This window comes from Mesoplodon bidens, assembly GCF_964165515.1.
Source record: "Mesoplodon bidens genome assembly, chromosome: 1".
NCBI lineage: Eukaryota > Metazoa > Chordata > Mammalia > Artiodactyla > Ziphiidae > Mesoplodon > Mesoplodon bidens.
The window spans coordinates 208,057,804-208,073,284 of NC_138176.1; the positions used below are offsets into that span (position 1 = coordinate 208,057,804).

A 15,481-nucleotide genomic window follows, 5' to 3' on the forward strand; every position below is an offset into this window, starting at 1 on the left:
GAGTGTTAGCTATTCTCTAAATGTTTGATAGAATTCACCTGTGAAGCCATCTGCTCCTGGACTTTGTTGGAAGATTTTTAATCACCGTTTCAATTTCATTACTTGTGATTGGTCTGTTCATATTTTTTTATTTCTTCCTGGTTCAGTCTTGGAAGGTTATGCCTTTCTAAGAATTTGTCCATTTCTTCCAGGTTGTCCATTTTATTGGCATAGAGTTGCCTGTAGTAGTCTCTTATGATGCTTTGTATTTCTGCAGTGTCTGTTGTAACTTCTCCTTTTTCATTTCTAATTTTATTGATTTGAGTCCTCTCCCTGTTTTTCTTGATAAGTCTGGCTAAAGGTTTATCAATTTTGTTTATCTTCTCAAAGAACCAGCTTTTAGTTTCATTGATCTTTGCTATTATTTTCTGTTTCTATTTCATTTATTTCTGCTCTGACCTTTATGATTTCTTTCATTCTGCTAACTTTGGGTTCTGTTTTTTCTTCTTTCTCTAGTTCCTTTAGGTGTAGGATTAGATTGTTTCTTTGAGATTTTTCCAGTTTCTTGAGGTAAGATTGTATTGCTATAAACTTCCCTCTTAGAACTGCTTTTCCTGCATTCCATAGGTTTTGGATCATCGTGTTTTTGTTGTCATTTGTCTCTAGGTATTTTTTGATTTCCTCTTTGATTTCTTCAGTCATCTCCTGGTTATTTAGTAACGTATTGTTTAGCCTCCATGTGTTTGTGTTTTTTTACGTTTTTTCCCTGTAATTTGTTTCTAATCTCATAGTGTTGTGGCTGGAAAAGATGCTTGATATGATTTCAATTTTCTCAAATTTACCAAGGCTTGAATTGTAACCCAAGATGTTATCTAACCTGGAGAATGTTCCGTTTGCACTTGAGAAGAAAGTGTAATCTGCTCTTTTCAGATGGAATGTCCTATAAATATCAGTTAAATCTCTCTGGTCTATTGTGTCATTTAAAGCTTGTGTTTCCTTCAATTTTGTCTCTGGATGATCTGTCCATTGGTGTAAGTGAGGTGTTAAAGTCCCCCACTATTGTTGTGTTACTGCCGATTTCCTCTTTTATAGCTGTTAGCAGTTGCCTTATGTATTGAGGTACTCCTATGTTGTGTGCATATATGTTTATAATTGTTATATCTTCTTCTTGGATTCATCCCTTGATCATTATGTAGCGTCCTTCCTTGTCTCTTCTAACATTCTTTATTTTGAAGTCCATTTTGTCTGTTATGAGTATTGCTACTCCAGCTTTCTTTTGATTTCCATTTGTATGGAATATCTTTTTCCATTCCCTCACTTTCAATCTGTATGTGTCCCTAGGTCTGAAGTGGTTGTCTTGTAGACAGCATATATACGGGTCTTGTTTTTGTATCCATTCAGTGAGCCTGTGTCTTTTGGTTAGAGCATTTAATCCATTCACATTTAAGGTAATTATCAAATTATCAATATGTATGTTCCTATTACCATTTTCTTAATTGTTTTGGTTTGTTTTTGTAAGTCCTTTACGTCTCTTGTGTTTCCAAGTTAGAGAAGTTCATTTAGCATTTGTTGTAGAGCTGGTTTGGTGGTGCTGAATTCTCTTAGCTTTTGCTTGTCTGAAAAGCTTTTGATTTCTCTCTCGAGGCTGAATGAGATCCTTACTGGGTAGAGTAATCTTAGTTGTAGGTTCTTCCCTTTCATCACTTTAAATATTTCATGCCCCTCCCTGCTGGCTTGTAGAGTTTCTGCTGAGAAATCAGCTGTTAACCTTATGGGAGTTCCCTTATATGCTGTTGTTTTTCCCTTGTTGCTTTTAATAGGTTTTCTTTGTCTTTAATTTTTGTCAATTTGATTACTATGTGTCTCGGCGTGTTTCTCCTTAGCGTTATCCTGACTGGGACTCTCTGTGCTCCTGGACTTGGGTGGCTATCTCCTTGCCCATGTTAGGGAAGTTTTTGACTATAATCTCTTCAAATATTTTCTTGTGTCCTTTCTTTATCTCTTCTCCTTTTGGGACCCCTATAATGCGAATGTTGGTGTGTTTATTGTTGTCACAGAGGTCTCTTAGACTGTCTTCATTTCTTTTCATTCTTTTTTCTTTATTCTCTTCCACGACAGTGAATTCCACCATTCTGTCTTCCAGGTCACTTATCCGTTCTTCTGCCTCAGTTATTCTGCTATTGATTCCTTCTAGTGTTGTTTTCATTTCAGTTATTGTATTGTTCATCTCTGTTTCATTGTTTAATTCTTCTAGGTGTTTGTTAAACATTTCTTGCATCTTCTTGGTCTTTGACTCAATTTTTTTTCTGAGGTCCTGGATCATCTTCACTATCATTATTCTGAATTCTTTTTCTTAATGGTTGCCTATCTCCACTTCGTTTAGTTGTTTTAGTGGGGTTTTATCTTGTTCTTTCATCTGGTACATAGTCCTCTGCCTTTTCATTTTGTCTATCTTTCTCTGAGTGTGGTTTTCATTCCACAGGCTGCAGGACTGTAGTTCTTCAATCATACTGTTTTAATGGTTCTCTTTTCTTAAAAGCATTCATGATGCATTGTAACATTAGAATTACTAGACACATATATATAATGGCAATGATAATGTTACCATACATAAAGTTGTCTACAGTTCACAAAGCATTAACAACAATGCTAGAACACTTTTCTAATAGCAAAGCAATATGTCTCCAACTGGGGAGGTCCCTGGATGGTTGTAAAGAAGCTGGAAGGGGATCCAGGAGGCCAGAGTGGCTGTTTGAAACAGAAGAAAATAGCAAAAATCAAAGTAGGTTGCTAGAGGAGGCTTCAAGGTCACTCCTATCTCTCTGTTACTGTAGGTGTAGACCCAGAAAGCTAAAATAGCAGGTATGAAACTTGGTGTTGAAGGGTAGCAGAATATGCCACCCCAAAATATGCAACATTGATATATTATTTTGAGCTGCAGACACTTGAAAAACAGCAAATGCAGGGACAGGCTTTCTCTGAACTCCATGTATTTGCCTAAAGATAAGTCCTCCAAAAGGAACTCAATTGTCATAAATTCTCTCCTCGGGAGTTTCATCAACCAGGGAATAGTGACTCATCACAGAAGAGACTAGAAGTCAACACCACACCCAGACAAGCTTTTGTCACAAACTATCATACCACCCTTCTATTCTTCTAAAGGCCATTCATCTTTGCTAAAAATCATTCATTCTCTCCTAAATGGCCTATATCCCCCCTCCCATTCCCTATTTAGGTGGTATTTAATCCTGAATTCTAACTCACTTCTTTCAATTACTCAATTTTTCCTGGACATCTCCCTTGTATGTAAGAGGCACACATGTTGATAAACTTCTGTATGTTCTTCTCTTCTTAATCTGTCTTTCAGGACAGAGGTCTCACTCAGCTAAGAACTCCTTCCCTACAGTGATTAGTGCAAAAGAGCAGAGAGAGCAAGGACTGTGGGATGACTATGCAGATATGAGTAATCAATGTAGAGGAAACTTAACCAAGTATTTTACCCTTCCCACACAAACATTCCCAGAATATGTCAGTTTTTATAATTATATCAAGCCTCATGTTTAAAATGTTTCCTCATTATATTACTTATTTTTATTTATTTATTTTTTTTGTGGTACATGGGCCTCTCACTGTTGTGGCCTCTCCCGTTGCAGAGCACAGGCTCCGGACGCGCAGGCTCAGCGGCCATGGCTCACGGGCCCAGCCGCTCCGCGGCATGTGGGATCTTCCCGGACCGGGGCACGAACCCACATCCCCTGCATCGGCAGGCGGACTCTCAACCATTGCACCGCCAGGGAAGCCCCATATTACTTATTTTTAATCAAAAACATTTTATTTAAAAATCCGTGTTCATATGATTGTCAACTTTCAAGATTGTTAAAATGCATATTCTCAGGCCTCAAACAGCAAACATTCCAATGAAATAAGTTTGGGGTTGGGTCTGGAGTTTACATTTTTTACCACAAAAATTCCCTGGTAATTCTAATTCTAATAGCATCACATTTTGAGAAACACTGACCCATAGTACCTAACAGAGTGCCTAGGATACGGTAGACACTCCATGAATAGTTGCATCGAATGATTTCTTTTATCTGTTTCAAGATCCCATGGTTTGGTTGGGGTTCACTCCCAACAAAGATAAATATCCACTGAGCACAGTAAACTGGTCCGAAGGTTTTAGACCATATTTCATGCAAGACTTTTTATCGAGTATCTGATATTGGCCTGGTCTAAGCAAATATATTTAAAAGGCAGTATAGTTGTCCTTCAGTATTTGCAGGGGATTAGTTCCAGGACCCCCTTAAGTCATCTCTAGATTACTTATCATACCTAATACAATATAAATGTGATGTAAATAGTTGCAAATACAATGTAAATGCTATGTAAATAGTTGCAGGCATACAGCAAATTCAACCTCCAACTTAATCTGGGATAAGTCTTTTTGGAACTTTCTGGAATTTTATTTTTTGAATATTTTCTGTCTGTAGTTGGGTGAATCCATGGAGGCAAAACCCATGGATACAGAGGGCTGAGTTAAATGTATCAAGTATTTATTTATATTTTCTTTCTCTACATTTATGTTTAGATATCCTATTCTTTTTCCAGCATCAGAAAATACAGTCTTACATGTTCTTCCAGTTTTGTGGATTTTTAAAATTTGGGTTCTCTGTCCATTATAATTAATGTTTTACACTATAGGGATTTATTTTGTATATGGTGTGACATAGTGCTTTGATATTGACCTTTTAAAATAATCACTTACTATTTTTTAAAAATATTTCTTATTTGCCACACTGATTTGGATTGCGGTCTTTGTAATACAGTCTATATATGACATTTGTATACTTTTATCAGTTCTGTAAGCTTTTATGTCTATTCTGCCAATTTTCTATTCTCAAAGTTCTGTGCTATTTTATTTTTAAGCTTTATAGCATGTTTCATTATTTAGTATTCTAAGTCTCCAGCCATTTTTTATTTTCAAAATTTTTTGCTATTCTCATCTATTTTCTTCCAAGTAAATATGCAAAGATTTTAATAAGTCCTAAGACATTCTTTGGACATTTTGCTTAGATTGCATTAAGTATCAAATAACATGAGGAAAATTGACATTTCTTTTACAATTGTGCATCTGTTCTTTTAGGAATATGTTACATCTTATCTAGAAATGAGTTCAAGTCTTCTTCAGTCAAGTGTTGAAGATTTCTTATACAATCCTACTCATTTATGGTTAAATTTATTCCTAGATATTTGTATTTAGTGTAAATGGATATTTTTAGTCAAATTATATATTATCTCTTATTGATGTGTTAATAGAAAAGCAGTTGATTTTCATATATCTATTTATAACCAATCTATATGTTGAAATCTTTTCTTTTTCTTTTTTTTTAAATTGGGGTATAGTTGCTTTACAATGTTGTGTTAGTTTCTGCTGTACAATGAAGTGAATCAGCTATATGTATACATATATCCCCTCCCTCTTGGATCTCCCTCCCACCCTCACCCATCTCATCCATGTAGGTCACCACAGAGCACCGAGCTGAGCTCCCTGCACTATACAGCAGGTTCCCCCTAGCTATCTGTTTTACACATAGCAGTGCACATATTTCAATCCCAATCTCCCAATTCATCCCACCCCCCACACCCCCCACGTGTCCATACATCCGTTTCCTACATCTGCATCTCTATTCCTGCGCTGAAAATAGGTTCGTCTGTACCACTTTTCTACATTCCACACACGTTAATATACGATATTTGTTTTTCTCTTTCTGACTTACTTCACTCTGTATGACAGACTCTAGGTCCAACCACATCTCTACAAATTACCCAATTTTGTTCCTTTTCATGGCTGAGTAATATTACATTGTATATATATATATTGTGGACTTCATAAGTATGTCATCAAATAATGATAATTTTGTCCCAATAGCTTGAAATCAGAATTTGTTTCCTGCTTTATTGCATAGGCTAAAATGATCACAATCATGTTAAGTTTGGGGGGTATAGTAGGCACCATTTTCTTGGCTTTGATGGTAATGCCATTAGAGTTTCAGTTTCCAAAAGATGTGCTGCTTGTTTGAGGTAGTTATTCTATTCTATACATCATTAAAGAAGAAACTTTTTATTTGTGCATTACTAGATAGGTAGATAGATAAGATAGATAGATAGGTAGATAGGAGATAAGTAATGGTTTTCAATTTTGTCAAATATATTTTTGGTGTCTGTTGAAAGATCATTTAAAAATTTTATAAAGCCTCGTTTATAATATATATTATCCCAATAACTTTCCTAATACTGAAGCAGTGTTGATAGTTTTTGTTTAATAATGCTACATTTTTCTTCTACTATACCATGAAAATCAGTTTGCTGATATTTTGGGGAGAACAAGACTAAGATTTTTGGAGGTTTCTCATATTTTAGTATCAAGGTTAATTTAGCTCTTTCTTTGTGCTAGAGACATTTTTACTTCTACTTGAGAAAATTTGGTGATTTCTCTTTTTCCAGGAAATTATCAACATTATTGATATTTTATTACTATAGAATCATGCATACAGTTATTTTTGAACATCTTTCTGAATATTTTATTTCATTTCCAGTTTCTATCTGTATTTTTAACTTTATTGATGTACAACTGCCAAAAAAATGATATATATTTAAGGTACACAACTTGATGTTTTGATCTAAGTATACATTGTGAAATGATCACCACAATGAGGCTGATCAACATATCCATCATCTCACATAGTTACAGTTTCTTGTCATAAGGACCCTTAAGATCTACCCTCTTAGCAAATTTCAGATATGTAATACCATGTATTGTTAACTCTACTCACCATGCTGTATGTTAAATCTCCAGAATATATTCATCTTGCATAACAGATTTTGTATCCTTTGACCCCCATCTCCCCATTTCTCCCACCTCCCAGCCCCTGTCAATCACCATTCTACTCTGTGCTTCTGTGAGTCTGACTATTTTAGATTCCACATGTAAGTGGGATCATGTAGTGTTTGTCTTTCTGTGTCTGGTTTATTTCACTTAGCATAATGTCCTCTGGGTTCATCCATGTTGTTGCAAATGGCAGAATTTCCTTCTTGTTGAAAGATGAATAATATTCCATTGTATATTCATTATTCTTTATCCATTTTCTTTACCCATTCATCTGTTGATGAACATTTAAGTTGTTTCTGTATCTTGGCTATTATGAATAATGCTGTGATGACCCTGAGAGTGCATATATATCTTTGAGATCCTGATTTCATTTCTTTTGGATATATACCCGATCATATGGTAGTTCTGTTTTTTTGTTTTTTGTTTTTTTTGAGGAGTCGCCCTACTAGCTGTAACAATTTACTCCCCAACAACAGGGTACAAGTATTCCCTTTTCTCCATCTCCTCACTTAGTCTTGTCATTTCATGTCTTTTTGATAATAGCCATTCTAACAAGTTTGAGATGATATCTCATTGTGGTTTTGATTTGCATTTCCCTGATGATTAGTAATACAGAGCACCTTTTCATGTATCTTTTGGCCTTTTGTATGTCTTCTTTCGAGAAATGTCCTTTTCCCATTTTTTAATCAAGTTATATGTTTTTGCTATGGAGTTGTAGGAGTTCCCTATATATTTTTTGACATTAACCTCTTATCAGATATATAGTTTGCAAATATTTTTTTACCATTCTATAGCCTGCCTTTTCACTCTGTTGATTATTTCATTTGCTGTACAGAAGCTTTTTAGTTTGATAGCTCATTTGTCTGTTTTTGCTTTCATTTCCTATGTTTTTGATCATGTCATATCCAAAAATCATTATCCAGACAAATGTCAAGATGCTTTTACCCTGTGTTTTCTCCTAGGAATTTTACAGTTTCAGGTCCTATGCTTAAGTCTTTAATCCATTTGGAGTTGATTTTTGTATATGGTGTGAGATAGGAGTCCAAGTTCATTTCTTCTGTGTGGATATCCAGTTTTCCCAGCTTCATTTATTGAAGAGATTATCCTGTCCCTATTATGTGTTCTTGGCATGCTTTCAGAAGATTAGTTGACCATAAATGTGTGGATCTGTTTCTGGGATCTCTATTTTGCTCCCTTGATCTATATGTTTGTTTTTATGCCAGTACCATAGTGTTTCAATTACTATAGCTTTGCAACATATCTTAAAATCAGGAGGCATGATGCCTCCAGCTTTGTTCTTCTTGCTCAAGATTGCTTTGGTAATCTTGGGTCTTTTGTGGTTACATATGAATTTTAGGATTGTTTTTTCTATTTCTGTAAAGAATGCTATTGGAATTTTGATAGGGATTTTATTGAATCTGTATATCACTTTGGGTAGTCAGGATATTTTAACAATATTTTTCCAATCCATGAACATAAGATGTTTTTCCATTTATCTGTGTCCTCTTTAATTCCCTTCATTACTGTAATTTTCACTGTACAAATCTTTCACCTCTTTAGTTTAGTTTCTTCTGTTCTTTTTGTTGTTTTGTAAATGGGATTTTCTTAATTTCCTTTTCAGATAGTTGTTTGTGTATAGAAATGCCACAATTTTTTGTATGTTTATTTTGTGTCCTGTAACTTGACTGAATTTGTTTATTAGTTTTAGTAGTTTTTTGTATGCTCTTTAGGATTTTCTACACATATGATCATGTCATCTGCAAATAGAGATAATTTCACTTCTTCCTTTCAAATGTGGATTTTTTTTCTTGTCTAATTACTCTGGTAGAACTTCCAGTACTGTATTGAATACAAGTGGTGAGAATGGACATCCTTTCCTGTTACCTTTACATATCTGGAGCAGAGTCCACAGGGAAATAGGGCTGCTTCTAGGACTGCAGCCAGGACCACAGTTAGCCAACCAGCCACTGGGGTACAGGCCTACCTTCTGAGAGCATTCTTTGTCAGTTTTAGACTCCACCAGAGTTTTGCATCCTGGGTCCCAAGGCTCACACAAAGGCACTTTTGTCTGTGGATGGCTGCCAAATTGTCATTTCTCTGGGTTATGAAGGTGGGGGACCTCCTATTCACCCATTTCGCTGACATCATTCCCTCTACCTGTACTTATACATTTTTTCTTTTTCTCTAATCAGATTTACCAAGAAATTACTTTCCCCTCAAATAAATAAATAAGCAAAATACGAACTGAATATTTAATTATTTGTTCTATTTTATGAATTCATTAAGTTCTGTATATGTAATAATTTTCTAGATTAACTTTATTAATATCGGTATTTACTTTTGATAAAATTTTGACTTAGGTTACTGAGGGAAAAAAAGATAATCACTAAAAGATATTGTAAACAACCCAGAATAAAGTCATGTTCCCTACATGGTGATAGACAAGGTTGTATAATTATTTTTTTCCTTATCACAATGCCCACCAAGTTCGGCTACAAGATTACCATAGGTCACACTTGGCAACAGATTAACTTAGAAGGACAAGAAATATATCTTGCCAGCAGGCCAGTGTTAGTTATTTCTCTTCAGTGTGAGTTTTACTTGCAGAATTCATTTAGAATATACATCACAGGCAAGAAGGTGATACCCATATTGGGTGGGTGCAAAAGCCTATCTGGCTTAGAAGCCTAATAATCCAAAGGAGTCAATATCTCTTGTAACAACTCCAAAAGCACAATTTCCAGGGTCCCCAAAGACACAAGGCCAGCTATAAGAATTACTGCACTCAGAGAAGCTCAATGATGTGGTTTCCTTTCCTGCACTTACTCTTCTCCCAGTTCAGATGACATTTACTACTCAGGCATCATTTTACATTCCAACTTTATTACATTTCCAAGAGAACAGAGCTGTAAATTAACCAGAAGCCAAATTCTCATGCAGAATAGGTGTTTAGTTTGAAATACAGGTCCTATTAATTTTTTGCACAATTAAATATATACCAATGTAACATTTTTTATCCTGTCTATATGACTTAAAATTCCAACCTTAAATCCCATTTTCTTCTTTTGTTCTCCATATTTGCACAGGTAAAATATGGAAATTATGCTTTTGTATGGGATGCAGCTGTATTGGAATACGTGGCTATCAATGACCCAGACTGCTCCTTTTACACCACTGGGAATACTGTTGCTGATCGAGGATATGGAATTGCATTGCAGCATGGCAGTCCTTACCGGGATGTTTTTTCACAAAGGTAAGATTTGTGTGTGGTCCAAATAAGAAGAGAGGAAATATAGAAAAAGGAAAATCCACTTGGTTACCCCATTTAGTTTACTACATTTTGTTTTCTTTGTTTGGAAAACCACAGTAAACAATAACAAAAGGGAATTTTAAGTGATTGTTCAATAAGACATTTCCTGAAGCATGTATTAAAGTATTATTTTTCTCATAAAAAGGGAAAAGTTACTGCTGCATAAAACTGGTTATTCTCAAAAAACTGATATACAAAATAAAATAAAAACTTAATTGAGTTTAGCCTCTGAATTTTTAGGGACTAAAACTGTCATAGAGTTAGCAAAATTAATTCCTTTCTAAAAACACCAAAGCATAAAATAAACTTCAGGACGAGGTTAAAGTTTTGAAGCACATACTGATAGGGATGTTTCCATATCAATTTTTCAAAGGAAGAGTAAAAATTTTAGAGTCTGTCATTGGTGTCAAAGTATACATGAAACTTTGTCATGGAAATTTAGGAGACAGTTTATTAAGAAATTATACTCATCCTCAAATCAGAATTTTCTATTATAAGTTGTTTAAGAAAGAAAATTTTAAATGTGTATTTTATATTAATGATGTAGATGAAAGACTTGGGCCTGAAAGGAATTTACAAGATCACTGCATTTTATTATCTCTACTACCAAACAAGGTTGGACCTAAAAGAGAGAAATATCTTTCAGGTAGAAGTATTTTCTATTTGCCACTGATTTATTTGATTTATTACTAGATATTTTTGTACCTATTTTCTAAAAGCTAAAGCCAGATGAAAGAGAGCAGTACTGGGTAGTACTCTAGGTAGTACTAAGGCCCCAAATTTTAAACTGTTTGAGTTGTATTCCTCCAAATTTCAAGATAACAGAAAGCCAGGCATTTTGTGTTTAACAAAACAAGTCAGTAGTCCAAATTTATGTTATAACTCTTCTGTTAGCTAACTAAAAACCTAGGCCTCTCTCTTTATCAGCAAATGAAGATATTAAATTAACTCTAGGGTCCTACATTAATCACCTTTTCTCTGTAGCAAACAACCCAAATCAGTGACTTTAAAAACGGTATTTCTCAGGACTTCCCTGGTGGTCCAGTGGTTAAGACTTCGCCTACCACTGCAGGGGGTGCAGGTTTGATCACTGGTCAGGTAGCTAAGATCCCACATGCCTCGTGGCCAAAAATCCGAAACATAAAACAGAAGCAATATTGTAACAAATTCAATAAAGACTTAAAAAATGGTCCACATCACACACACACAAAAAGTTATTTCTCATTGATGGAACGTAAGGGCTGTGATTTGGCTGAATTCTGCTGCGAGTTGCGGGTCAACTGCAGGTCTCTATGCAGCTTTTCGTCCCAGGGACCACCATTGTTCTTCTACTTGTTAGAAGAGGCACATCATTGTTTTTATGAATTTAGAAGAGAGGATGGAAAGCATAATGGAATGAAGGGAATGCCAGGGTTTTATGGTAAAAGACCAGCAGAGAAGTTTAATGGATCCTTCACATGAACCAGGTCATCAGGAAAAGGATTGTTTATTCCTTAGTTGCAGTTAATTGGCTTTTTCTTCACTACAGATATTTTTTGTTTCCAGACCTGATTTCTGGGTTTTTATGCCAAAGGAAATGAAGCCAATAAAATCAATACACAGGGCTTCCCTGGTGGCCCAGTGGTTAAGAGTCCACCTGCCGATGCAGGGGACACGGGTTCGTGCCCCGGTCCGGGAGGATCCCACATGCCGCGGAGCGGCTGGGCCCGTGAGCCATGGCCGCTGAGCCTGCGCGTCCGGAGCCTGTGCTCCGCAACGGGAGAGGCCACAGCAGTGGGAGGCCCGCATACCGCAAAAAAAAAAAAAAAATCAATACACAAACATAATAGCAATTAAAGAAATATTTAATCAATCATACCAAATGTTCTATTTCTTATTATCCATGTGGTGTTTTACCTTACAGAGATTTTAATTCTGAGTGAATATATTTCATTTAACTACTAAAACACAATATTAAGCAATGAGCATTATTTTTCCTTTGATTAGCATCCTGGATGTTGACAATTTAAATTGTCCTTCTCTGTGGAGTTCCTTAATAATGACACCCTGCATCCTAGTCCCCTGGACATCTGGAGGAAGAGATAGGAAAGAAACATGATCTGGCCACAGTCCCCCTCTATACATATGTGCAGCGTTTCTATCACCTAAACTCTCTCCGTGAACCCAGAAAATATCTGCATTCATTCCCTTTTGCTATAGCCATCAGGGAAAAGAGAACTCCTTTTTATTAACTAATTTAAAAGTTATAGAGACATCACACTTAATCATTGTATTATACTTTAGAAATTGTTATAAATAGCTTTACTAAAACAACTTATCCTGGACCACTGGTTAAACTAGATCACTGATTGCTCATGTGATTATATTCAGTGAAATGACAGTATTAAGAGTGATTTTTAATAAGTAAATACTAATTACATCTCAAGTATCTATGTGCCTATACCACACATATTAGATATCAAAGTACTTTAATATGTAATAAATATTATATAATGATATAGTAACTACATTTATTATCTGCCCAATATCTTGTATGCTTATACGTTTTAATGACTTCAGAACAATCATATGAAATGTCTATTTATTACACACTTGCATATTAGTGCACAGTTATTAGTCTACAAGTACATACACTGAGTGGATGGTCCTGAGCTTTGGCAAGCATCATGTCAGGCATCAGAGGCATAGGCTGTAGTGATATGCTCACTTGTGCAATTGTATGAGAGTGGACATGCACAGGAGTGACTTTTAAGGACCAATAAGTGCTACAATATATGACTGTAGATTTGGATAGAAGAATTTTGTTTCGTTGGTCTCTACAGATACCAGATAATTTGGTAGCAGAAATTAAAGAATTTATATATCTCACCAGATATATGGGTCAGAGTACTAGTGTGGTGGCTAATGTTTACAATGCATTCTCTGACACTATCTGTTCATCAAATGTTTTCTGTGGCCTTTGTCTCATAATAGTTCTTAGTATAATAAAATCACCAGAAGTTGTTACATTAAAGACATCTATGAATGGAAGAGAACTGAGTTTTTCAGAGTGATATCATAATGCTGTTAATAAAATTAGTTCCATTGTTGACCTTAGAACCTTAACTATTCATAAGGCTAAAAAGATAATAAAACAATATTTATTGAGCAGTTAGTACAAGCTCACCTCTGTTCTCAAATCTTAGTGGGTGTCATGGAGTAACTAACTCATGAGTTTAATTTTATGCTTCATCAATAAAAGAGTCCCTTTTTGCCTATTGGCTGCTAACCCTAAACTTTGGGAATAGAACCACCTAGTGGCACAAAAACAAGGACATATTTCAAACTGCATGGAGAATGATTTTGTTGAATTCATGGAGAGTGGCAAAGATGCAGAAACAATATTTCAACCTAATCACAGAATTTCAGAATTTTTAGAAATGGAATGAACAGTAGTTCCCTTTTTTTTAACCAGGGATGTAACTAGTCCAAAGGGGTAAATAACTTGCTCAGAATCACAAAAAAGCAATAAAACTGGAAATTTTTGAAATTTTCTACTTCTATGTTTAGTTTTTTGGTGTTCATGCGCCTTGTCTTCCCTTATCTTTCTTTTAAAAGCTTATAAAAATAATATAAAACATACTGTATAATGCTTACTGTGTACCAGACCCTGAGTTCTTACATGAGGTAAGTACTATAATTATCCTCATTTTATAGACACAGAAACTGAGACAGATGAGGTAAAGTAATTTGTCCAAGTTCACCAATCTATTGAGTATTAGAACTGAGATTCAAATCCAGACATGATGGCTCCCAAAATTGACGTACACTTTTAACATACTGTGTTTTATTTATTGTCTTTCTGTGATCCAGTATCTTTTTATTGAGCACAGATTAGATTTCCAGGACAGGTTTTCCTTATCACATACTCTGATTTGTCAGAGTAACAAACTGTGTTTTAAATAAACACTTAGAGATTGCCTCTCTAATCTCTCTCTTCCTCTCTCTCTTAGGGGCACAGAATAGAATTAATCATAACCCTTGATTTATGATGTTTTCATTATTTGTCTATAATTGGCTATTTTTATTTGTTTAGTTTTTTGGTTTTTGTTTTTGTGGTACGCGGGCCTCTCACTGCTGTGGCCTCTCCCGTTGTGGAGCACAGGCTCCGGATGCGCAGGCTCAGCGGCCATGGCTCACGGGCCCAGCCGCTCTGCAGCATGTGGGATCTTCCCGGACTGGGGCACAAACCCATGTCCCCTGCATCGGCAGGCGGACTCTCAACCACTGTGCCACCAGGGAAGCCCTATTTGTTTCGTTTTGAACTACTTGGATATAGTCTTTTTCCAGTGCCTACCTCATGCCTGCATGGAGTAAGCATTCAATAAATATTTGATGAATTAATAAAAGATCTACCTAACTTTGTGCTCAAAGATGATCCTATTTACTTATAATCAAATACATTGAGTACTTATCCTTTGTGCTTACTTGATATTAAAAAGTCTTCTACTCTTATCATAATAATTTTCTATTTATCTTGGTTTCTCTAATTTTTCATACAATGGTTAGTAAAACTGACAAGAAAAACAAACATCACATGTCCACCTTTCTTTCCACTCACAGCTGTAAGAATTTTTATAATTTCATTCCCAAAAGGAAGGTAGAAAATATTTCTTTAACTTAAAATCACAGAGCCCTAATCCTTTTATTTCCCAACTTTCTAAGCACTTTGTTCCCTTTTCAAGAACAGAAAAAAGCAGCCTCCACTGATTGCCTATAGCAGCTCCAAAATAAGTCACCAACTGGTTTAAAGCTCTGCACGCGGTTGGCTGGAAGGATATAACCAGAAGTCAAACAAACAAATTAATTGTTTTCTCTTTAGACATACAAAATATATACAGTCCTTTCACTCTGAGAGCAGGAGTGACGTTATCGACATACGTATGTCAACATTAAGTAATATGAACTTATACATTAAACTGCATGGTATAGACAATGCTGAAAAAATTAGAGAAAAGGAAATCATTGCTGGGTAGGATAGAAAAGATTTTATTAGACTTGAGCTGGAAGACTTCAAGGGAAAATAGAATTTGGATATGGGGACGGGTACAGGTAAGAAAAACATGAAACTCAGAAAAACATGAAATAACAAGTGAAAACAGTCATCGTGTATTGAAAGGACAATGAGAAAGAACAACTTGACTGGAGAGAATGTTGGCTGGTGAATACAGGTAGAGAAGCGAAAATTAAACGTGATACACCAGAATATTGATAGCTGCTGTCTAATAAGCATATACTATGCTAAACACTTGATGTGTTTCATATAA

At 35.4% G+C, this 15,481-nt stretch overlaps 1 protein-coding gene across 3 annotated transcripts in view; it reads left to right on the plus strand.

Annotated features, from left to right (window-relative positions):
• The window catches only part of GRID2 (glutamate ionotropic receptor delta type subunit 2), a gene marked incomplete at its 3' end in the record, with an annotated part of 1,358,095 nt that overhangs the window by 1,193,391 nt on the left and 149,223 nt on the right, over positions 1 to 15,481 (plus strand). For all 3 annotated transcript variants that reach the window (XM_081252684.1, XM_081252683.1, XM_081252685.1), the window contains one exon: positions 9,952 to 10,118. In XM_081252684.1, coding sequence (XP_081108810.1) covers positions 9,952 to 10,118 — 167 coding nt within the window. The remainder of the gene's footprint in view (positions 1 to 9,951; positions 10,119 to 15,481) is intronic.